This window comes from Leptopilina heterotoma, unplaced genomic scaffold (assembly GCF_015476425.1).
Source record: "Leptopilina heterotoma isolate Lh14 unplaced genomic scaffold, ASM1547642v1 Lhet_142, whole genome shotgun sequence".
Taxonomy (NCBI): domain Eukaryota; kingdom Metazoa; phylum Arthropoda; class Insecta; order Hymenoptera; family Figitidae; genus Leptopilina; species Leptopilina heterotoma.
Genome location: NW_025110861.1, coordinates 527,481 through 552,699, shown reverse-complemented (window position 1 = coordinate 552,699; position 25,219 = coordinate 527,481). Strand labels below are relative to the sequence as shown.

Here is a 25,219-nt window from a genome sequence, read left to right as displayed (position 1 = left end):
CTTTTTGGTTTTGATAAACGAATTTTGTTACGGACACAGATTTCTTGAAAGCACTTGAAAGCATCAAATCGATGCCAAAAATTTGGATCTTTTTGATTTAATCCAGATTTTTGGTATCAATTCGTTTCAATATGATATTTTTTAAAGTTAATGGTGCAGAAATACTTAGTCTATCCCTGTTATAGATTTATTTTTATAAATTTTAACTTGCTTTACAAGAAAGGTAATTACTATTCAGGTAAAGTATACCTTTTATAATTGTACACCTTCTGAAAGTAAAAATGTTAATATTTCCTAAGAAAAATATTTCTAATTAGAAGAACAATTTCAGTTAGCACATGGTAATAATGCAGCGCATAATTTTTAGAACTCTTATTCATTTTTGGAATTTTACGACTCTCGAACCGCACATGGTTGCAATGAAATATAGCCTACCCATTAAAAATTGCATCAATTGTCATAAATCATTTATTTATATTTCTTGTCGCATATTTCTTCACACTTTGAACAAATACCCTTTTTTAACATTCCGGAAATAATGTATTAAACTGTTTTTACAACATATTTATTTCTGCTTTTGATTTATGAATTTGCTATTTATATCCATTCAAAGGCCTCGGGAAGCAAAAAAAAAGTCATTTTAGTTGATTTAAAGAGTAAAAAGTTAATACTCAAAAATTAATGTCCCTATTTTTCATTTTTAGTCTTTAATATTGCACACGAAGAAAACAGATTCTGTAAAAATTACTGAAATCGTTCATTTTTTGAGAATCCATGCAAAAATCGGGAATTATTCGGGAAATTCTTACGAAACTAAAACTGCTAAGGTTTTTCCTTTAAAACCGGTTTTCTTTTTTAAACCGGTTTTTCGGGAAATACCGGTTTTATTCGAACGCAATACCGAATCTAACCGATTTGAAAAAACATGTCCCGAAACCAATATAAAAAATTAATTTTTCTGAAATGTGTTTTAATAAATATTTTAACCCTAATCCTTATGTATGCATATTACATTTTAAAATTTAAACATAAAAATTTGATATTTTACTTAACCGGTGACTGTTAGAAATTTAATACCTACGGTAATTTTTTTGACCACTTTTCTCTTTAAATATTTAATAAATTGAGCTGAAATTTTGTAAGAAAGGCTGAAATATAAAAAAGAAGGGTTGTGATATGCAAAAGTTTTATAACATATACCTAATTCAAAAATAAATTATAATAAAACACTTTGAAATTAGTAAAGGTGAGAAACTGATTAGAAGTGACAGTGACAACCGATAATTTTAAAGTAATTTGTAATAATTAATTTTAAAAATATTAAAATTTTTACACTTCACTGTCCTTCTATTATTGAACTTTAGACTTTTGTCCAAATTTTAGCTCAATTTATTAAATATTTAAAGAGAAAAGTGGTCGAAAAAATTACCATTAAGAACCTAACAATGCTGTTAACCAATTAATTAAAAATATTTTTTTTTTTTTGAAAAACAACCTGACTTTTGTAATAAACCAAATTTTCTTAAACCAGTTTATTTTAATAAAATAGTATTTAAAAAACCGGTTTTAGTTTTAAAACCGACACTTAAGAACCGGTTTTTTCAGAAACCAAAAACCGGTTATGGATTTTCGATACCGCACAGGCCTAAGAAAAATACAACCCGATTAACTTTTCATTTTTCCCGCCATATTGGATTCATCATCTTGGATTACTAAAAACTGACGGATTCGTTTTCAGTGATTCACCAGTCTGAATTTTTGATAAAACAACGGATTCATAATCAGCGACCCCAAAAATCCGCGAATTACAATTTTTAAGACAATCCGATTAATGTTTAATTTAAGTACATAGTTTTTTTTAAACATTATGGAAAAAGTGGTCACATATCCGAACTGTAATACAAACTTATTGTAATCATTGATAAATTTTTTACCCTGTATATATTTATTGTTGAATAGGCCTATAAATGGATTTGAAGCCTCTCTAATCATAATTATTGGTAACTTATTTCACAATCTCGATACTCTTACAATAAATGATTTTTGCATTTTACAATTGTAAAAGTTCGATTTTGAGGAATTTGTAAAGCATTTCTTTTCTCGAAGCCTGCTGTGCATTGTTTCACTATTTTTATTTTTGAAACATAACGGGACATGCCCTTTCGTACATTACGTACTCCTAATTATAATAGTTATACATTCGTAACATATAAAAAAACAAATACAATATGAAGGTTGGCGCTTCAAAAGTTTAAGTTCGGTATAGATGTAAACACCGTTGTAATGAATCTTGTAGTGTAATAATGAAAATGAAGTAATATATAATAAGATATTTTTGTTTCTCCACTGATAGTCCATTAGAAAATTAGTTATTGTAGTGAATATTGTTCTTTAAATTCAAAAAAGTTTAGATGATATAATGGAATCTTTATTGTAACGTTTATCTTATAGTGCACACTAAAAAAAAAGTTTTACTTTCAGCCTATTTTTGAGGCTGAATTTAAGATGTAAACGGAGTCAGACCCGTTAAACAAGGACAGACTTATGTGAAATACATGGGCTGAATTTAAGGTGTAAACGGAGTCAGACTTTTTTTTTCCTGTGTGTGAATTGAAAAATTGATGAGAGAATGAGTGGTATGATGGAGAGTGGAGAAACGATGGGTAATTAACAAAATTGCTAGATTCCTTGAGTACGGAGCATTTTCTCATGTAAAGACTGACGTATAACTGACAATTTGTGTTCACGAAAATACTCGACCTGTTGTAAGAGGTAAGGGTCGTTTTATTGTAATATTATTTCGAATTGCCTATGTGATAATTAATTTATGGATATATATTTTTTTATGCGTATGTGTGCATTGCGTTTGTTATAATTTTTGTTGTTTTTCTTTATATATGTAGCTGGTCGTTAAATATGTTATAAAAAAAATTGCTGAATGATTTGTGCTATCCGATGAGACGCAACTCATGTACCGTAGACGGTTTGGAGCATTGCAAAATAAGAGGACTCATCCTTCCACATCATCATGCGTAGGTACCCTATAAATGTGAGCATCATCATCATCATTGGATGTACTCGCTATTCAGATAATCCCCTACGCATATTATGTATCATCTACTAGTGAATACATTTGATTGTGATTTTTTACATTCGTATAATATCAAAAAGTTTAATTTGTTATGATATTACCAACAAGCTTAATAGCTTATGTAGACCCAAAGGGGAAAAAGAAGGTTTTAGTAAGACAGAAGAAGCCAGTAAGCCAGCGGAATTACAATTTTTTGGATTTTTATGCCACAGTCGGTTTCAGCAAACCCAGCTGAGTATCCACACAGAAGTAAATTTATTGACAAATTAAAAATATGACATAAAATTGTTTATGTTTCTTACCTTCCAAATGATAGAATTTATAATATCTATTTGAAGTATATAAATTATGTTAAAAAATAGCAATTAATTCAGCAAAAGGAAAATGACGTTTTATATTTTATTGAATAAAGTTGTAAACTAAATTTTTTGCTCCGCTTATTTAATACTTTTCTATAGCATTCTTCATCATGGGAGTGGTTAATTTTCTATAATCTATAACATGATTCTTGATTTTATTGATTGATACCGATTGATACATATTTAGTTTGCTAATGACTTTCTCTTATTATTATCGGCATATCATTAATTTTTATATGTAATTTAATATTCACTCCTTTGTTCCAAAGTCAAAAAGGATGCCTCACACAAGGAAGCGTATAAATTTAATTAAAAAATTAAGTAGTAATGGAATAAGAAATACTAAAATTATTATTTTATTACTAAAAATTGATAATAATTTCCAGATTGGATGAAAATTAATTATAATTTCATTATCAATGACTATGAACATAAATAAATATACATAATTACTAAAAATGTATTTTATTATTTTTCTTTTTATTATTATTCCTTTGGTGCGGAGAAACTGGTTTTCAATTTCAAAGAATTAATTTCGTAATATAACCTATTTGACAAGATGATATGTGTGTCTACACTTGATTTCCGTCAACAAACTATTGACCCCATTCTAGATATAATTAATTTCACTAAGTCCACTTTTCTAAGAAAGTAACTACTATCAAATAAATTTTAGCGTATGTTCGTTTGGTTTCCCAACTTTTTTGTAAGATCTCTAAAACAACGATTAGTTTCAAATATTAAAAAAAATTGCTGACCTTATGCTAGGCCGAACAGAAACAGTTTAACAAAAAAACATAGGTCAAAAAATGAAACGGTTTAGTTGCTTCAATATTAAACAAAGAATTTAATTAGAACAAACAAATGGCTAATGATTCCAAACGGTTTCCTCAGTGTATACTAGCTTGGAGACAAATATATTTTTTATTTTATTCAGATAAACTCATTAGTTCAAACAAAACATTTTTCTAGATCTGTAATTATTAATATGTCAACTGAAACTGCCCACATAGCACAATAGTATGAGGTAAGGTTATGTTGAATACTAATCGTAAGGCACATAAGGTTACACGATATTGCTGTGGTAGACCTAAGGTGAACTAAAAACTTCCGCCATGGAGGTGAGGTTACATGTTAGGGTGTGGTGACTATATATGATAAGGCCATGGTAACCTTACACGTTAAGGTTGAGGTAACGTTACATGTTAAGGTTGAGGTAAGGTTACATGTTAAGGTTGAGGTAACGTTACATGTTAAGGTTGAGGTAAGGTTACATGTCAAGGCTGAGGTAAGGTAATTATTAAGTTGTAAGGTTGAGGTAAGGTTAAGGTAAGGTTGTGATAAGTTTACCAGTTATGGAAAATATTGAAAAAATAATTAATAAATAAATATTCAATTAAAATGTTAAGTTTGTTGCTCTTCTCTATTTTGGAAACCTGACATGAAGCAGAAAATTTTGAAAACAAATTTGGGGGGACTGGGATTCGAACCCGGGATCGGCGCGCATAAACCTATCATTCTAACTAACTGAGCTAAGTAGAGAACTGGCAGAAGGAAAATTAATGTTGCCTTTAAGGTGAACCAAGAAGATGATTAACTCCTTAAAGGCAACATTAATTTTCCTTCTGCCAGTTCTCTACTTAGCTCAGTTAGTTAGAATGATAGGTTTATGCGCGCCGATCCCGGGTTCGAATCCCAGTCCCCCCAAATTTGTTTTCAAAATTTTCTGCTTCATGTCAGGTTTCCAAAATAGAGAAGAGCAACACACTTAACATTTTAATTGAATATTTATTTATTAATTATTTTTTCAATATTTTCTATAACTGGTAAACTTATCACAACCTTACCTCAACCTTACAACTTAATAATTACCTTACCTCAGCCTTGACATGTAACCTTACCTCAACCTTAACATGTAACGTTACCTCAACCTTAACATGTAACCTTACATCAACCTTAACATGTAACGTTACCTCAACCTTAACGTGTAAGGTTACCATGGCCTTATCATATATAGTCACCACACCCTAACATGTAACCTTACCTCCATGGCGGAAGTTTTTAGTTCACCTCAGGTCTACCACAGCAATATCGTGTAACCTTATGAGCCTTACGATTAGTACTCAACATAACCTTACCTCATACTATTGTGCTATGTGGGTGTATTTGAAATAAATGGACAATTTGGAAATTAATCTCTTATATAATATAATTAATTTAATGCGATAAATATTTTGAATATAGTTTGAAATGGCATATAAGACAGTTCCAATTTAAATATCAAAAGTTTAAATTAAAATTGCCAAATAAAAAATAATAGTGTGTCGAGTGAAAATTCTGATAACTTGAATAACTAGTGTAATATCAACTACTCTATCCTATAATAATCGTATTCAGTTTTCTCTTTTGTTACTTTTACGAACTCACGCGACGCACATGTATATTCAAGGGTCAGGCAAATTTCCTCGATTAATGTATAATTAAAGTTACGTATTTCCTGATTTTATAATTGAGATACTTATGAAAATAATTATTTCTTTTAAATCTCACCTCTACTTTAAGGGGGGAATAACAACATTGGGAGGTTGATTCTAGAGGGTTTTTCAGAATTTATTTTGAAAAGGAATAAATGATTCAAAATTTATTCAAAACTTAGACATTTTTCTAGTGTGTATTTAAGCAACATTTAACAATTTTTCTAAATTTTTTTATTATAAAATGTAAAAGTTATGAATTTTTTCGTTAGACTATATAGCACCATACAGCAACTTCTAGCAAATTCTACCCTCATCGTTATAATACGTTAGGACTTCTCACAAATTTTGAAAATAAAATTTTTGTTCTCTGAAAAATATGAAAAATATAACGATTATTTACATATAGTACAAAATTTATAAATATTCCTACAACATTATTTTGCTTGCGGTAGATTATTATTATTATTATAGGTCAAAAATAATTCCGAGCAATAGGCCGTGTTAAAATAATTATTATTCTAAAGGAGTTACGTGTTGTCAATTAACCTAATTGTAATTTTATATTAGAATAACGAGCATACCAGTAAATATCTACACCCGAATAAACTTTCTCACATTTCAGAAATATTTTTGTTAGATTACGTATATATTATTATAATGTCATGTGTGCCATTTTTATTAAATGTCTCGACTTTCCACTTATCATTTTTACAATAAAACCCGTTAGTAACGTAAATAAAAGAAATGGTAGTTTATATATATTTCATATTTTCCAATTAGGTGTAGGTAGCACTTCAAAAACAAATATATTCTTAAAATTATTTATATTATTAAAGATATGTTTTGTTGAATAAAAATACCAAAGAAACCTATCATTACTTTTTATTTGAATGTGTAGTTTAGAAAAAGTCACAAAAAACTAGTCCATAATTTGAAGCATCATTATGTGGAGAAATCAAGACTTTTTATGACCCTGAAATTATTCTAATTTTACATCACAAATGAATATGGAATTGATTTAAATTTTTTTTGTTTCTAAATTACTCTCTCTAAAAGTAAGACTCATTAATCAGATGTATAGTTTTTATTTTTTGTCCGCCACTTAGTTATAATGTAAAAACTCGTAAAAGCACGTTAAAGAAGAAATAATAATGTAAAATAAAAATCGTATTTATAGTAATTACTGAACTGAAAATAATATTCAAAATTAATTATTATTATCGGTAGTAAGTATAAGTTTAATGTTGTTATTAAATTATTAAAACACTTATCATAATAATCTTCCCATATAACTTATTAAAACTTATAATAATTTGAAGAATCTTCATCGAACATTCGAAAGAAAATCTAGTAGTAAGTTCTTCACCGAAAGAGGAATGACTCTGAAAAATTATTATTATTATATTTAACACAAACAAAAATTAAATTAAAAAAAACAAAAGAATTTTAAAATTTTAAAAATTTAACTAACCTGTTAATAGTATCCAAATAAAGAAAACTTCGAGGTATGGAGTATTCGCTGCAGTTTCTTCTGATAGCTTTGATGATTTCCTTAGCTGCAAATTCTGATGAAGCAGCACCAAATAGATAGGGGAACCTTTTGAAAAAGAAAAAAAAATTATTTTCTCACTTATTTACTAAAGTAATGAATGTTTACATGTACCTATATTTAGATTCTTTCGTCAATCCTGCATTGACGTAATAGGGATAAATTACAGTAAAATGAATTTGGGGCTTTCTTGAATCCATTTTTATTTCTTCTTTCAATGATTCCATTAAACCTATAATAGAAATAAAGCATTTCCATATCAAATTTTTAAATTATTTAAAAGACGAAATTTACCTTTAGAATTTTAAAAACATTTTTTTTTTTGGTTATTTTCAATAAGCATAAAAAATTATTTCAATAACGAAAAAGGTATATGCCTTTTAAAATAATTTTTTTATTATCGTTCATTTTAAAAAACAAAATGAAAATGCAAATAATAATAACAAAACAAATACCTTTTACTGCATATTTCGAAGAACAATAAGGGACATTATTTGAAGCGTCATAAAGCCCAAACATATTACACAAAGAAACAATGTGACCTTTTCCACTTTGCAACATATTCGGTAAACAAGATTGTATTGTCTGTAAAAAGAATTCAATAGTAAAATATACAATTCCATTCTCGCTAAAAAAAACCACTCATAAATGATTTTTAAAATTGAAAACATAATTTTTTAATATAAAATAAGTTTTTATTGTCAATAAAAATTTCCTCATTAAAAACATATATTAAAAGAAAAAATACGAATATAATTATTTTCATTGTTATTACCTTTTTATATGAAAATTGAAATGCAAATGAAAATTTATGAGAAAATTATAACAGAAGTACACCTGTTTATAATACATTTAATTAATTTTTAATTTTCTCATAATAATTGTTATGACAATTATAAATACGAAAAAAAATTTTTTTTAAATGTATAATAAATTAAAAAAATTAAAAATAATATTAAAAATATTAAAAATATAATAATAAATGGATTAATTTTAAAAAATTGCTTCAATTTGCTTCAAAATTGCTATTTGGAGTTATTTTCAAAGTCACAGATGTTAAATTTTCAAAATTTATAATATTCAAAATGGCGAATCCAATATGGCGGTCGTTTTTCGTAACTGGCAAAGATTAATTTATATTAAATTTCTTAAATCTCCCATTTTTAATTTTCAAAAACTGACATAAAAATTAGTAATCAGCGACCTGAAAAACCGCCGAATAGTAATTTTGAAGCAATCATCCTAAAATATTTCTACTTTTTGTAATTTTTTATTTTTTAATTGTAGCAGCGTCTATTTGGAATAGAAATGAATTTACCGCAAATTGATTGGTTGACTTTTATAACAATTACATAAATTTTTCTAAGTGGGACATATATGTCCCGGAGGCACGATAGGGGACAAAATTTTTTTTTTAAACAAAAATACTTCACTTGTTGCCTCATTTCCTAAAAAAAAGGAGTGGCAATGGGAAGAATTATCTTCTGTAAAGTGCAAATATTACATGCTAAGCTGACTTCTTATGAAGTTTTTTTGTGTAATGTTCCATGTAAAAAATGCGTTTTCTCGCATAAAATTGAAACCTAAAAAAATTATTTTCCTATCCGATAGCAATGTAACCAAATGAAAACCAAACAAATAGTACTGCTTAAAATATTTTTACATTTTTTATGAAAAGTAATGAAAGAAACAAAATTCTTACCCAAAAATTCGATAGTACATTGATATTAAATATTTTTTCAATGTCGTCAGAGTAATGTTCAAGAAATGGTCCATGCAATGAAATTTCAGCATTGTTAATTAAAATAGAAACATCGGAAATTCCACTTTTCCTCATAATTCTTAATGTCTCTCGAACTTCCAATCTTTTTGAAATGTCGACAACAAAAGCGTATGCCTATAAGGGGAAAAATTCGTAAAAGTAATTAATTCTAATTGTCATTTTTTAAATTTTCCATTTGATGTAAATTTTGGAGTTGAAAAGAAAATTGAAAAGACATTAAAGTTTTTATAAATATTAATACCTCGCCTCCATTTGTTAAAATTTTGCTCAATGTTAATTTATTGGCTTCGACATCATTGTCCCAACAGACAACAATGCAACCTAATGCAGCTAATTGAAGAGCCAATTCTCTTCCGATTCCATGACCTGCTCCAGAAATCTTCAGAATCAATTATGAATGTCAATTATGAAGTAAAAATTGTATTAATGAATTTATTAATTAAAGTTAAACAATTAATCAAACCAAAAAAAATCTAATATTTAATAATTAACTGAAGACAATAATTGATTTACTCATAACGATAAATTTATATTTAAATAAGTATAATAATTATAGCATTTTCTAATTTTTATTACCAACACTGTCTCGCCTAGTAAATTTTTCATCGAAGGAGGAACAATAAGTCTAAATGTAGCAGCTAACATTGCAAATGTAATTCTTATCGATAATATAAATAATTCAATTGGCAATTTCGGAGAAATGTAGCCCGTCACTTTTCTCCAAAAATTTAAAATCCTACAATATAAATTTTATTAAAGAATCAATATTTAAATATATATTAACTTTCAGACGCAATTGGAAAATATTTTCAAAAAATTGTTCAAAAAGTAAATTTTGTAAAATATATAGGAACTGAATGCATGATTTTAAAAGAAAATGCTTAAAACAAATATTTATTTATAAAAATAATTAAAATCAAAACACTGCGACATTACCTACATTCTGATTTGCCTTTATATTTATCCTCTTGTGATGTTTTAGTCATTTTATTTTGTTCGGTATTCGCACGTACATTTATTTGACAGGTCAGTCATTCAAGTAACACATTTGAGATTTTCCCTTTAAACAAAATAATTTTATCAATTAAATTAACCTCAATTCATTTAAATAAATGAAATAAATATGATGAATATGGTTTATGCATGAAATTGAATATATAAATCCTTCGTTTACTTTTTTTAATTCTTTCGCATCAATACGGAAATAAAGTGTGTCAATTTTTATTAACAAAAAACGATCAATAATCTATTGATATAAAACAATGAAAATTAGAAGCAAATTTTTAAAAGCTTTAGATTCTAATTTTGATTATAGTGATAATCAAAATTGGGACGGGGTTTGGTAAATAATAAAGAAATAATTCTATCTGAATAAATTGTATATTTTAAATGAACGCAATTTGGAAAAGATGGAAATGATGCAATGGTCCTTTTCACAGGCAAATGGGGCAAATGACTCCTTAAGTGGTTGCAAGTTGACAAATTATGACAGAATGAGCTTTTAGAAAAACTGGTCTTGGGAGTGAAAAAGCCAGGGACAAAAATCCATTGAATATTATGTGTAATTTATTTGTTTTCTACTTAAACTAACCTTCTTTCTAATTTTACAAAATTTTCGCGTGTTTACTTAATAAAATTGATTAAACACGACGAAAAAATAGTTCAAAGTGCGCTAAACAAACAAATAACAGAAAAACGGTTGCAACAAAATATGGCATCTGTGGTGAAATTCAAGGAAGACTTTAAAAAAAGGTACAAAAACTTGGTAGTGTAAATCGAAAACAGGTAAACTTAACATAATATTCAATTTTCCTTGATAAAAGCTCTTTAAAATTTATTAAAATAAGATTATTTGTCATGTAAATAAAAGGAAAACTATAAAAATACCAAAATTAATTTAACATATTTTGATAAAATCACGAGGTGGCTTTCTCCCCACACCAGATGGTACAAAAAAGCCACTTGCAGAGCTTTCGTAAAACTCTTATAACTTAGTCCTTTCATGGGATAAAAAATATTTCCGTCAAGAATATTCAAGCTTAATAACTAAACTTTCAATGCCAATTGGAAATTTGAGAAAAAAATTTTAAATTCAGATTTTATAAATTAAAATGTAAAAATGTGGCTATTTCACCCCGTATTACTCTATGTTTCTCGTAAATCTTCCTTTTGATGAATAACAATTATGTATTTACAAAACTCGAGCAGTACTTCCGAACAAAATTCAGTAATATTTGGTTTGAAGATAATTTGTACTTTACACTGACGTGAAGATGAGCACGAAAATATTAGACTGACGTGTAGAGAACCACTTGTTGAAGATGAAAATCATGAAAATTTTAGACTGACTTGTAAAGAGCACCATTTCTTAATTTGAGATTTATAATACTGACGACTATTTATGACTACATTTTCTTGACTGACTTGCAGTTGATGGTCTGGCCCTTTTCATACCAAAATTTGCCTATGCATTTTTAAAAATGTACACTAACCCATGTATTTTTGGAAATATACACTAAGCCATGCATTTTCGGAAATCCATTGTCATTGTAAGTAAGAACACTTGTGGTGACTCAGCTATTAGATCGCACGTTTGTCTCATTCCATATGAGTTATTTTTATTACATTTTTAATAATTAAGTAATAATTTGTTGTTACAATTTTTGTTATTTATAATTATAATTTGTTTGTTATTATTATAAATGTAGGACTCTTTTGTGACCCAAGTATTGTAATAGTGTAGAGTTTTTTGTGGTTTTTAGGGTCAATAATTTGAAATGAAAAAACTAAATTTTAAGTTTTTTTTATATATACGTTTCGATCCTAGTTTGGATCCTCTTCAGTAATTTTTTTTTATATTAATTTTTAACAAACTGAATGCATTGAGATGTGAGATAAACGTGAGATGTGATATGTTTGGCTGTTTTGTAAATACTGAAGAATTTTGACTTTTCGGTTTTAAGTTAACATATGTTTTAATTTTTATGGTTTGTAAAGATTCTATAGGATGACTATAAGTGGTTGGAAGAAATTGTGTGAGACGTAGTAATATGAGAAATATATATATTTTTTCTATTACACTTTTCGTATTGTATTTTTTATGTTATTAATTAATTTATTTTATTTATATTTGTTATTATAATTCGGTTATTATTTGTTACAATTTATTATTATTTTATTATTACAATTCGGTTATTATTTGTTACAATTTATTATTATTTTGTTATTACAATTCGGTTATTATTTGTTGCAATTTATTATTATTTTGTTATTACAATTCTTTATTAATAATTGTTTGTTATTGTCTGTTATTATAATTTGAACCTGTAATAGAAATACAAAAATTTTTCATTGTATGTATATGCTATAAACTAACTAGACCGTGTAGGGAATTTTGAAAATACCGTTGTTTTGAAAAATGTCGAGTACATAAACCAAAAATAAAAAAAAATTTTGCAACATATTAAAAAATCCCTAAATTTGGCGGTATAGACAGTTCGCCACTTCTTGGATCTCCAAAAAACGTTAGAGCGGGACATTTTATGATAAAAGAATTGGTATATTTTTTATTAGAATCCTAATAAAAAAATTAATCATCCTTTGCTTGCAACAATGTAAAGGGAGCCAAACTTTCAAAGTTCAAATGTTCCAAACAACCCCTCCGCAATGTGTACGTTATGGAACAATAATATATATATACATATATCTATTTCTTACTCACCCATTTGTTGATGGCACGTTGTGTGACCTTTACCCTTAAGTTTATCATAGTTCAATATTTTCAAAAATGTTTGCAATTCAATACTATAATAAATATTATAATTTATTGTATACATTGTACGATATTAGGGTGTCTTTTTTTTCTATTCCAACAAGAATTCCTCGAAGTTCTTATTTGAAACCACGAATGTAGAATAAAGAAGGTAAGGTTACGTTTGACGTAAGAATATAGTTAAACATGCGACCGTGGCCTACGGACGAAACGTCGCTGTAACGACTTCGACACTCACTCTGTTGATATCGTCGACGGAAGGTCTAACAAGGTGACTGTTAATTTAGTGAAAATTCAAAAAGCTAGTAACTTCTGATACAATTTTATTAAAAAAAAAAATTAATTCAACTTTGTTTTTTATTTTATAATTTATTAGTGAACAGTGAAATTGTGATTTAATAATTTATTTATCCAAGTCGACGATTTTTAGGATTCGGTGTCTGAATCGTTTTTTCTGATTTATCCGAGGATTTATCTCAACACTTTTCTTCATTTTCTCAAATTAGCAAAAATCATTTTCCTTGTAAATGCAGTAGAATTTTCTTTTAAACTTATAATTTTTTTTTTATTTCGATTTCGAAGCCTAATAAATTTTGATTATAGAAACTAGTAAAAAAAATTTATGAATTTGAAAAAAATTATTACTTTTTGATTTTAAGATTTTGTGACATCATTTACCGGTAAGGGGGGGGGGTGGTACAATTTTTTAATTAATTTTTTGTAAACATAATGACTTTTATATATTTTTAATATTAATATAATATTTCGAAAATAATCGGTAATATTTTATCTAAAAATTCATTTTTGCGGGAGTAGGAAATATATTTTCTCTCTAAGAATTTAATTTTAATATTTTTAATTATTTATAGTTTAATTTTATATTTTTAGAAACTTCAGTATAAACATAGTTATTTCAAGTGACGTTGATTAAATAGTTTCTGAGTGCAAAAGGGTTTGTAAACCTTTGTGGGAAAATGCAGCTGTGAAAATGTGTCGATAATATAAATTAATTTCTTTCGAATTATAATATAGATATTTTGTCTTAAATTAATTTAAAATTATTTTCATGAACAAAAAAACGAACTAAAAAAACAAATTTAAAAAAAATTTTGTATCTAAAATTATAATTTCTTACTTTTATTTACGGATTTTTTATATTCATTTCGATAATTTGACAGTTAAATGATTGAAATCTTTTTCAGCTGGCAGGATTCGCGAACCGCATTAATCCTGCGGACATGTCCCTTCCAATGACAAATATGCTCAACAATGGAAATGGATCTACTTTTCAAATGAATCGAAATGATCGGCCAGATGATATTCGCACTCGAGTAATTGGAGGTGAGTTTAATTTTTAATGTAATGAACAATTTTTTTTTAATCACTACATATTGTATATGTAAATTTTATTTTTAATACTCGAAACTTGGTAAAAAAAAAACTTTTTTAGACACCATTAAATTATAATTAACTGGGTATGAACATGACATTGAATAGAATTAATTTTCTTTATACTTGATTTGAAATGCGACTAAAATTGTTTCCTAGTATGAAAAAATTAACTTTCATAATTTTTTGAATAATATATAATCTTGAACAACACTATAAAATTATCTATAAACTAAAAAATTAAATTATTATTCGAAAGTATAAAAATATTGTCAACTTTTCTTCTATACAGTGACATCGCAAAAAACTATAATACAATAATATAATTTAATTAATAAATTTAATAATAAATACATTTGAAACACATCGATTTTTGGTTAATTTTAATTACAGATAGATTTTCTTTACACTGAAACTCCAAATATTGAGACAGAAAGAAAACAATCTTCTGAAAATTAACGTTTATATCGATCGTCACATCACTCTAATATTAGTTAGCGAAATTAGCTTTACACTGTCTGAGGAGAGCCATTATTGTAGATATAACTATGTCATCAGTAAATTATTAAACATAATGTAAGGAAGGTCAACATGTGATATTTGATTGCTCATAATTCTAAAATACGTACCACGTATGTCAGTTTTGAAAAAATCGTTTCTTTTCAATGAGTATAGATTACTGAAAAAAAGCACCGGTTTCACCGAATCACTAAAGTATATTTCCAATATCTGCAAATATACTTTTGACATGCATCTATTTCGCGGAATAACATCGCAATTCTATGAATTGTTGAAACAAACTTTTGTTTGAATTTATTAAAATGTTATAAGTCATGTCCTTTTATTCCACGTGTTTCAAAGAGTTTTCTGTACTCAAATACTTTTGTTGTGACAAAATTTTATTTTACATATAATGTATGCGTATATAGCATAATTAAGAACTTGTAATATTAATCAATACCCTAAGGGCTCAACATTTGACGTCAATATTGTCCATCGTACCAAAAATTTTGCCTCATATATTATTAATATAATTATGTACAATTAATATCAATTCTATAAATAGATGTAGGTATGCAGTAGTTTACCAAATTTTATTAATTGTTTAACCATCATTTGACTTCCATTAGGAGAATTAGTGGATCGAATCCAAACCTTGACAAGAATTCAAATTATAGAAAAAGCGTTTTATTTGCTCGGAAATTTCTTTCCATTTATCGTTTACCAACATTATAAAAAACATACATAAAAAAATTTAAAAATTGCACATAGAAAGCACGTGACATTGCACTTGTTTTAAAATAAATACACAGGATGAGTATTTTATAATTATTTTTAAAAAATTACGGATAAAAAATTAAATATGAGCAGTTTTCCTGTAACAGGTCTTTGTTATTAACACCCTTAACTGCAACGACCTTTATATATAAATATGGAAAAAAAATTAATATAATACCAAAGAATAACCAAACATGTATTTATTATGTATAATTTTAAGAGGAAAATGAATTTTAATTTTGTTTTTCTATTTTTGAAGATTTATAATATTTATATTATAACTATTCTTGAGAATTAAATGTATTCTGAGGATGGTCACCGTTTGCGACCGAAACGTTAAAACTAAATAAATCAATTATGTTGAACAAAATGAAATATTAAATATACAAAAAAAATCATTTTTGCCATTTGGGAAATTTAATTTTTTAGGAAATTACAGAGGATGAGAATCATTTGCCATTCAGAAATATAGAGCTCGAACAAGGTCCGTAAATCCCGAAAAAATCAGTTTTTTTTTGAAAAAAGGTCCGTAACCCCAGTAGCACGTAATATTACAGCGATATTGAGAACATTGCCTTAACATTACCAATATTGCCTCAATGTCGTGGCATATTGCTGGAATGTTCCCAATATTACGTGCTGCTGGAGAAAGTCCGTAATTTGATAGAAAAAGGACAAAAGTTAGTAAATTGTACGATATAATTTGGAGAATTTTAAAGAAATTCCAATAAATGATTGCAGAAATTCAATTATTTTCAAAAGTAATAAAATTCTTCGCAAAAATTTAATTATGTTCAAAATTTTTTTGAAAATTCTCCTCAAAATTTCAATTATCTTTAGAAATAATAAAATTCTTCTCCAAAATTCAATTATTTTCAAAAAAATTAAATAAAATTCTTGGAAAAATTCCAATTATTTTCAAAAATTTTTAATAAAATTCTTGGCAAAATTTCAATTACTTTAAAAAATTTTAATAAAATTCTTGGCGAAATTTCAATTATTTTAAAAAAATTTTCTCAATTCAATATTATTCAATATTCTACTATTTAAATAAGATGTTCCAAAGGAATTCAATTATTATTTAAAAAAAATATTAATAAAATTCTACGCAAACATTTAATTATTTTCATAAAATAATACAAATTTCACAGGAATTCAACCATTTTTTTTATAAATTTCGTCTAAATAGTTCAATTATTTTTATAATTAAAAAATTTTTGACAAGGATTCAATTATTTACGTAAATAATAACATTTTTTACAGGAATTCAATTATTTCAAAATTTGTTGATAAAATATATTCTTTATGAAAATTCAATTATTCAAACAATTTTTTTCTTTATTTAAGTGAGTTTTTAGAAATAATTGAATTTGGAAAAGGTTTCATATTAAAATCTTCGAAAATTATAGTTTTTCATATTTTTAAGTAACAATTCTGTAGAAGAATTAATTTTTTTTTTTTGAAAAAGTTTATTACAACTTTACTTGAAATTATTGTTTGAAGTTTTTATTTTCTAATATATATTTAATTAAAGAATTTCTAAATAATTGAAATTTTCGAAAATTAAAATGTAAACAAATAAACTTGAAAATTCTCAAAGAACGTTTTTCAAAAATTATTCAAAATCATGGATTTATAAAAGAAAATTAGTTAAAAACACGAAAAAAAATTAATTTTGGAGAAATTACAAATTATTGGAAAAATTCAATTATTTTCAATTATTTTCTTAGCAGAAATTTAATTATGTTTAAAAATAATACAATATTATTTTCAGGAATTCAATTATTTCTATAAATAATAAAATTCATCGCAGAATTTCAATTATTTTTAATACAATTTTAATCGAATTTCTCGAAAAATGTAATTATTTCTTAAAAATTTTATAAAAATTCGTCAAAAGAAGTCAATTATTTGAAAATTTGTTGATAAAATTCTTTAGGAGAATTCAATTATTCAATAAATTATTTTTTTTATTTAAATTGTTGCGAATTCTTGTGTAGAATTTTCTTATAAAAGTTGATTTAAAAATGATTTTCATTAAAAATTTTAGATTATAATTAAATATTAAAAGCAACATAGCGTGAATTTTTAAAAATAATTTAATTTTTAATTTAATTTTTTTGAAAAAGTTTAATTGCGGATTTTTTTGTTGTTGTTGAAATTATTTCAAGTTTTTATTTTCTAATATATCTTTAATTGAAAAATTTACGAATAATTGAAACTTTGTAAAATGGAATATTTTAAACAAATGAATTTGAAAATTATCAAAGAACTTTTTCGAAAATTATTAAAAATAATTGTTTAGGAGAAGAATTTTAGTTAAAAATTTTTGAAAATAATAATTGAATTGGAATGGTGAAAATAATTTTGAAAAAGTTACAGTAAAAATATTATTAAAATATGAAATAATTATTTTATCACTGTGCCATCTTTAATTATTATAAAACATAAAGAAATCGATTACTCCGAGTCGAAGACTCTGAGTGATCGATATCTTCATGTTTTATAGTTATGAAAAAATTTAATTTATAAATTTTAACAATTTTAACCAAGTGATAAATTCAACATTATACATAATTTAATTTATAGTTTTAAGTTTTAATTTTTGGTCCGTAAAGTCCGTATTTTTAACTACTTTCACTGGTTCGAGCCCTGGAAATAAATAAACTCTTTAATGTCATCTTAAAAAAAATTTTTAATAAAGTAAGATAATTTCATCCCTCCTTGCAAATAAATGATCCCGGTCATGCTGACCCCTTCCTATTGTGCTCCAGGTTAGAAAACAACGTCACATCTTCGAGGAAGTTTTAATAATAGTAACAGAATCTTACACCTCCAAGTGCATATAACCGGAACAAATGATTTTTATAAATAGAAAAATAATTCACTCTATATTAATTTATTCTGTTTAAAGTTAAAATAATGTTAGAACTTTTATTTGAAAGTTATAATATACATTAAATATGATGAACTTTTCCGCTTACATAACGATAACCTTGTGTTTGCAGTCAAATAAATGCGAAAAAGTATAATATTGTAATTTACGATATGAACAAATTTGAAGTAATTGAAGTGACTTTTTTTGCGACACCGAAAAGTGTCGGTCACAAAATTATTTATACAAACTTTAAGGCGGAAGTAGCTTGAATAGAATGATGGTGATATAATTTTATAATTAAAGAAAACTTTTAGATTATAGGTATAGAGATAATCATTATTAGAAGCAATTATATTGTATAGTACCCATTTGCCTTGTTGCTTGGTCCAATAATCATAGAATTTTTAAAATATAATTAGTTTTATATACTGACGGTTTAAGACTCGGATTTTGAGTTATTGCATTAGGTAATGAATATTTGAACAAAGAAAGTAAAAAAAGTAGTGAATCATGTCAAAAACAATGATTTCAAAATTTTTTGAGATTCTGTATTAGTCTATAGTTGACCACCTACTTTCTGTCAGTACCTATCCTTGAAAATCGGTACTTTTATTCCTCTCTTTCTAAAGACAGAACATTTTCTAATAAAACACATCTTTATGTCACATCTTGTGAACAATTTTACCTACTACAGGCTGTAATATATCAATAAATTTATCAATAAATAATAAGAATAATTTCATGAATATATAATTTGTTTTCGTTCACAAACTACGTCAGGTCTATACGGTTGCAACTTTTGACCCCATCCTTCCTATCGTTATAGTTTTTACATACAAATTCATACAAACACACAATTCTAATCACAATTTTTCATTGACAAACTTGACCCACCTTTCTCCCTTAGGATGGGGAGACGTAGTTTTATGAATTGGTTTTTTCCCTCCTATGAATGAATGGTGGAATTGTTATTTGTACCAAATGTCATTTTTACGAATTGACACTTCAGCGAATTATCAATTTCACGAATTTTCACTATTTCGTACATTCATTTTTACAAATCGTTTATTGTCGTGAATTGACATTTGTCCGAATGGACATTTTGTCAATCTTGCGAATCATCATTTTTTTTGAATTGTCACTTTTGCGAAATTTCACTTTTGCTATTGTTATGTCCTAATAATATGAAGAAAAATGCAATTAGCCTTTAAAAAAAATTCATATTTAAATTAGACAACTACGTCCAAATCACCCTCATAATTATAATTTAGGGTGAAAGTCGCTTATTATGTGGAAACAAAAATAGATTTGAACGAATAATAATGCATTAATAATTTATAAGAGAATGAATTCTTAATTATGTTTATTTTCGTTCTTTGAGCTTAATTTAGAATACGATATCAATAAGTATTCCACGCTTTATTACATACGTTTATTTCTAAGTAGAACAAATTGCAATATTTCTGACCGTGAATGTATAGTTCCTTGTGTTTCTAAAAATATGACATTTCAAACCTATTTTAAGTACGAAACGAGAGCAAGGTATATTTTATAAATAATAAAAATCAATTCTAAAGATAAAAACATTCTTATTCCTTCAAAAAAAAGGTCTTAATTTAATTGGGCAGTTACTTGTATTTTACAAACTATAATTAATTTAGCCAATTAACAAAGTTATCCCATTTTGTTTGCATAGTAAATTAACTTTTTATAAAAAGTTAGGTGATTATCCAGCTTAACGACTTTTTACAATTTTAAGAATTTTTAGACAGTCTGTTTGGAAAAGCTTCTATTTAGATAAACTGTGATAATTATTTAAAATGCCATAAGGGTAAAGATTAAGTTTAAGGTTCATGATAATAATAAAATAATGATAATTATTTTGATTTATAATTCTATAGTAAGTTAACTTTATTGTTCCTTCAATGGTTACTTTATATTAGATTAATTGTTTCAACGTTATTCTTTTTAGCATAGTAGGAAATCAAATTATTTAACACTAGACAGTACAACTGGGGTTACGTCCAAATAAATTCTTTTATAGAATCACTGGAATTGTACCTTTAACCAGTGTACTTTACTGAGTGGTTGAGTTCCAAAATAATACTTTACTTGATAATGTACTATGGTCGGTTTTCAATAAGATACTCTCTGGTACTGAACCATGTGCTTAGGTTGGTTAGACAATACTTTTTATTTAAAATTTCCCACTACTAACTGAATTTTAACTAACTGAATTCAATCAGATTGAGGAATGCGCGTCCTTCAGTTTATCTTAAAGCCTAGGAATTAAGCTAAATGCCTGATTCCTCTATTTGCCTACGACATATGTAAATTTAAAAACAGAAACTTCATTCGAAATTTAAATTTGTAGTTTTATAAGGTAAATCAATAAAGTCAATAGTTTATTGTAGCAATTGTTGAGCATTCAGAAAAATGAAACAACATATAAAATTTGTAGAGTCATTTGAGTTGGCACTGATGTTTAAACAATTGATTTTCAAAAGCAAATTTTTTATTTATACCATACTTTACAGAAAATTTGTACTGCGCATTTCTTTTTTCTGCAAAAAATCTTTGTCTTATCGTTTTCGAAAAAAACGCAAAACGTTTAGGAAGAATTATAAAAAGTTGTATGCCTCTAACAAAAATTAAAAACATTGTCAATTATTATAATGAATTATTCATAAGCATTAATAAACGCATCTGAAGTTAGGTTTTTCAAGGATTCCAATTTTTCTCATAAGATTAGAATCTCTATATATACCCCCACAGCAACGAAACTTGAAGCAATATGTGGGTATAGTTCATATTTCAAACAACCCCTATAGACAAAAGCAAATACCCAATTTACAAAGAATCTTGGGATTCATTTTGCTGAGATTTCATTTTAATCACCAGCATCATTAAAATTTTCAAAATTAAGTAGCCGGATCGAAGAACCGACTCTACGCTTGAATGCATACTCATTAGTGAATTGTTTAGAGCGCCAGAGGCGCTCATTACTGTCGGGTTAATATTAGCGCATGCGTTTGAGCGTTACATCAGTTCTTCGATCCAGCTATTCAATGCAATTGTTGCCTCCATATTGGATCATATTTAAAATCAGCGCCTCTATATAAAAACGTCCATATAGCAGATTTTATAAAAACTAGAAAAAGTTTGACCCTCAAAGTGCGCCTCTTCTTGATATGTATTTAAAAACAAAAAAGAATATCATAACAATTAATATTTATAAAAAATATCAACAACAGTAAAAAAAACTGCTGCCAACTTTCATCACTAATGGTTTTGTAACTGTTAATTTTTGTTTTACTCGTGCCAAATGAATGTCAATTCATGTAATTAATTAATTAATGTAACTCAATAAGATAAATAAAATAAATAATTATTGACATTTACCTTGGGTGTGTTTCCCTTTTTCACGTCTTTCCGTAATTGTCGAAATATAACCGTGTTTCTACAAATAAAATTAATAACAATAAAATTTACTAAATTTACCTAACTAAACAAGGTCTAGTTTCTCCTAGTCCCTAAATTAATCATTCTGTCTATAAATAAATATTCTTCATAAGTATGAGTTTTTAAATATAATTGGCAAAGAAAATTAGACGCCTCTTAAGTAAATTAGAAAGTGAGGTTGAATTGTCAGTAGAAATGCATGGCCAAAGTAAGAGTCCTCAATGAGGGGAGTCTCACTTTCAGTAGCTTAATTATTTAAACCCTTGCGGAAAAGTATGACATGCAATTTACAACATGAATAAGTATTGTAATTTACGTGGTGTTTTTTCGCGACGCCACAAATAAAATATTAGATCGAGAATATCAAATTGTTTTGAACTTTCCAGGTAACCTAAGCAAATTATCAGAAGCTCTAAATCGAAATTAGAATTTTCTGTTGTCGCGTTGATTAATATTCGGTTCAACTCGATTAACTGCACACCTCTAATTTTAACCCGTTAAATCCGAATTTCAAGCCAAAATTGTTCCACCTGAATTAATCTAACATATTTAACATTACACAAAAATTTATTAAAATACAGGGGCTATCAAGAAATTCTTGTTCCACCTCTATCAAATTTTTCCAACAAATCTAATAAATCATTAATTTTCTTTATTCCTCTTATTATTATTGCTGTTTGAATGTCCTCACTAAAATGTCTTGCAATTTTCAAAACAATTTCGCTTTCTAAAGGTGAAGGAATTAAGTCTTTCGCTTTATTTATTACTTTAATTGCATATGATGACCTTGACAATTTTCCGTTTGGTCTATAAGAACCAAACTCTAAATTAGTACTACTTTTAAATCTAATATCTTCATTTCAAAATCGATTAATAAATTTTTCTTTAAAACCACCAAAGTGATCATTTTCATCTTTAACTAAATTCCACCATTCTTCAGCAGTTCCATCTAAACATGCTTGAAAATTACATATTTAATTTCTGAATTTAAAATATCATTAAATGTTAAATAATCTTGCAATTCTCTGAAAAATACCATCGGACGTTCTTGATTACTTTCGGAATACTTTCAAAGTATTAAAGTATTAAGTCTTTGGCAATGGATACTCTCTAATCCACGAATTTTTAGTTGTAACGTCATTAGTTTTTAGTCTATTAATTCTCTGTTCAAATAAATTTTGAGTTTTTTAAATTTCTTTAATTTTATTTTCGTTATCCATTACTGCCATAGCATTCTCTTTTGTAGTCAAATGTATCGTATTTAATTTACTATACATTTCACATATTTTTCCCGTAACCTCATCCAATGTTTCCTCAACATTTAATTTTGAATTTTCATATTGCCGTTTATTTATTTCAATACTCGTATCAACTTGTTCATACAATTTATTTTTCAATTGTTTAATTTCTCTTTCATTTTGTTCTATTTTTTTGACTAATTTTAGCTCTATATGTAGTGCATTTGTCAAAATTATCTTTTTGTCTAGACGCGATTTTAATACCTAAACCTCTTTTTACTTTTTTAACTTCCAATCCCAAACCACGCATGAATTCATCGAATAAATCTTGTTGTGTTTTACTCATTCTTTCTCTTTCTTCTTCATTTAATTCAACCTCTTCCTCATCGCTATTATCTATTTCTTCATAAATTTCTTCTTTCTCATCAAAAATGACTATAAAACCCCAATTTTTTTCTCTTCTTTTGTCTTTTTTCTTTATTTTGATTATTTTCCTCTTAACTAAAATTCTATGTTTCTTTTGTGTTCCCTTTAAATTTGAACAAAAGCATTCTTTCTATTCACATCAATTATATGATATGTGAGTGAGAATTACCAAGTACATGCGGATGAGGTAATTCTTAAATCTTGAAACACATGGGCTTTCAAAACTGTTGACTTACAGTGGGCTATTTAATCAAAATAAAGAAATATATAATTATTTAGATATACTTTTCTGGTCTGTAAGATATACACGAGAATGTTTCAATGAATGCTTCAAACTTTAATTAATAATTGTTTTTAATGATTAAATCACGAACGCATAAAGTATAATTAAACTCAAGTAAAGAAATATAACATATATATGCTTGCGCGTATAACACTATAACTATATACCCACTGCAGTGGGTAAACTGGTTTATTACTAATAAAACGAACCTTTAGAACAATAAGTTCCTTGTAAAATTTTATAACCCATGAACCCATATTAAGAGCAGAGTTGATGTTTCTATCTTTATTCAATAACATTTAGTTAAAATGTCTTTTTATTGTCTTCCTCTATTCTAGACAAATAACATAAATTGGTCTTTGCTTATAACCCTGAAAATTTAACGCATTTGCATCTCTCTCTATTCAATGAAAATGACATAAAATTGTCTCAGCTTAGGTAACGATATTTCTTTCTTCCTCTTTCCAAAATAAAAAATAACATAAGAATGTCTTCCCTTACCGAATTTGCATATCTACTCTTTTCATATAAGGATTAATTAAATCTTAAAATTTTGTCCGACATATTGGATCCGACATTCTGAATTTTGTAAATATTAGGCTTCACATTCGTAACTATAAGAACTCTTAGTTATAATTTTATAATGTATAGATATCTGATAATTTTTTAAAAATCGATCCATCACGAATTAATAAATGCGCAATTTCAAATTTTTAAAATCTGATATTCGATTTGTATTTAACGGTTTCAAAAATTTTCAACAAAATCCAACCGCTAGGTTTCTCAATGATTAAAATTAAATTAATTAAAATGATTAAAGGCGCCTTACATATAAGTCTAAAAGACGTCATTAAAGTCGTTCTTCGAACGGTCTTACACATACTATGGATATCCGAAATGCGTATTTAAGTCAACCTATGTCCCCGTGCCTACTGGGTTACACAAAATACCCTAATAGTGTTCTAATATTAGGTAAATTATGTTAATATTTAATCATTAAACACTCCATTTAATCATTCTTAAATCCAAATTAAAATAATTTCCCCAGTAACAAAAAAGTATTCAGAATAGAAAAAAGTATTGGTGCGGTAATACTTACAGTGAATATGGTTTCGCGTCAAAATCGTGTTGGAAGATTACGGTGAATACATTTTGCTTATTATTCTGAATACTTTTTCTTAAAAACTTTCTTCTTCTTTAATTATGGATTCGACTTGTCAGGCCAATTGTTGTT

At 26.6% G+C, this 25,219-nt stretch overlaps 2 protein-coding genes across 9 annotated transcripts in view; one reads left to right on the top strand and one right to left on the bottom strand.

Moving 5' to 3' along the window:
• LOC122498095 (band 7 protein AGAP004871) overlaps positions 1–25,219 on the top strand; it is a 60,993-nt gene that overhangs the window by 16,714 nt on the left and 19,060 nt on the right. The window contains exons 1-2 of one of the 3 annotated variants that reach the window (XM_043605669.1): positions 13,053–13,182; positions 14,234–14,372. In XM_043605669.1, coding sequence (XP_043461604.1) covers positions 14,270–14,372 — 103 coding nt within the window. In that variant the 5' untranslated portion in view covers positions 13,053–13,182; positions 14,234–14,269. The other 2 variants (XM_043605668.1, XM_043605667.1) reach the window with 2 other exon arrangements.
• Positions 6,963–25,203, bottom strand: LOC122498092 (short-chain dehydrogenase/reductase family 16C member 6-like). Of its 6 annotated transcripts, none has more exons than XM_043605655.1 (9): positions 25,085–25,203; positions 10,196–10,319; positions 9,836–9,995; positions 9,501–9,638; positions 9,179–9,373; positions 7,932–8,061; positions 7,591–7,708; positions 7,399–7,524; positions 6,963–7,309 (listed from the first exon to the last, which is right to left on the bottom strand). In XM_043605655.1, exons 2-9 carry the CDS (start codon positions 10,243–10,245, stop codon positions 7,252–7,254), a joined length of 975 nt encoding a protein of 324 aa, XP_043461590.1. In that variant the 5' UTR covers positions 10,246–10,319; positions 25,085–25,203; the 3' UTR covers positions 6,963–7,251. The 6 variants fall into 6 exon arrangements, with proteins under 6 accessions (XP_043461590.1, XP_043461593.1, XP_043461591.1 ...); XM_043605658.1 differs by lacking the exon at positions 25,085–25,203 and adding an exon at positions 12,981–12,997 and having other exon boundaries at positions 10,200–10,319; XM_043605656.1 differs by lacking the exon at positions 25,085–25,203 and adding an exon at positions 11,521–11,632.

Bases quoted from the DNA above. Each gene is read 5' to 3' on its own strand.
- LOC122498092 (XM_043605655.1), bottom strand. From the start codon at position 10,245: ATGACTAAAACATCACAAGAGGATAAATATAAAGGCAAATCAGAATGT. The intron at 8,062-9,178 runs GTAAGAATTTTG...TTCTTTTTACAG, and splicing joins ATGTACTATCGAATTTTTGG to ACAATACAATCTTGTTTACC. The intron at 7,310-7,398 runs GTTAGTTAAATT...ATAATTTTTCAG, and splicing joins TATTTGGATACTATTAACAG to AGTCATTCCTCTTTCGGTGA.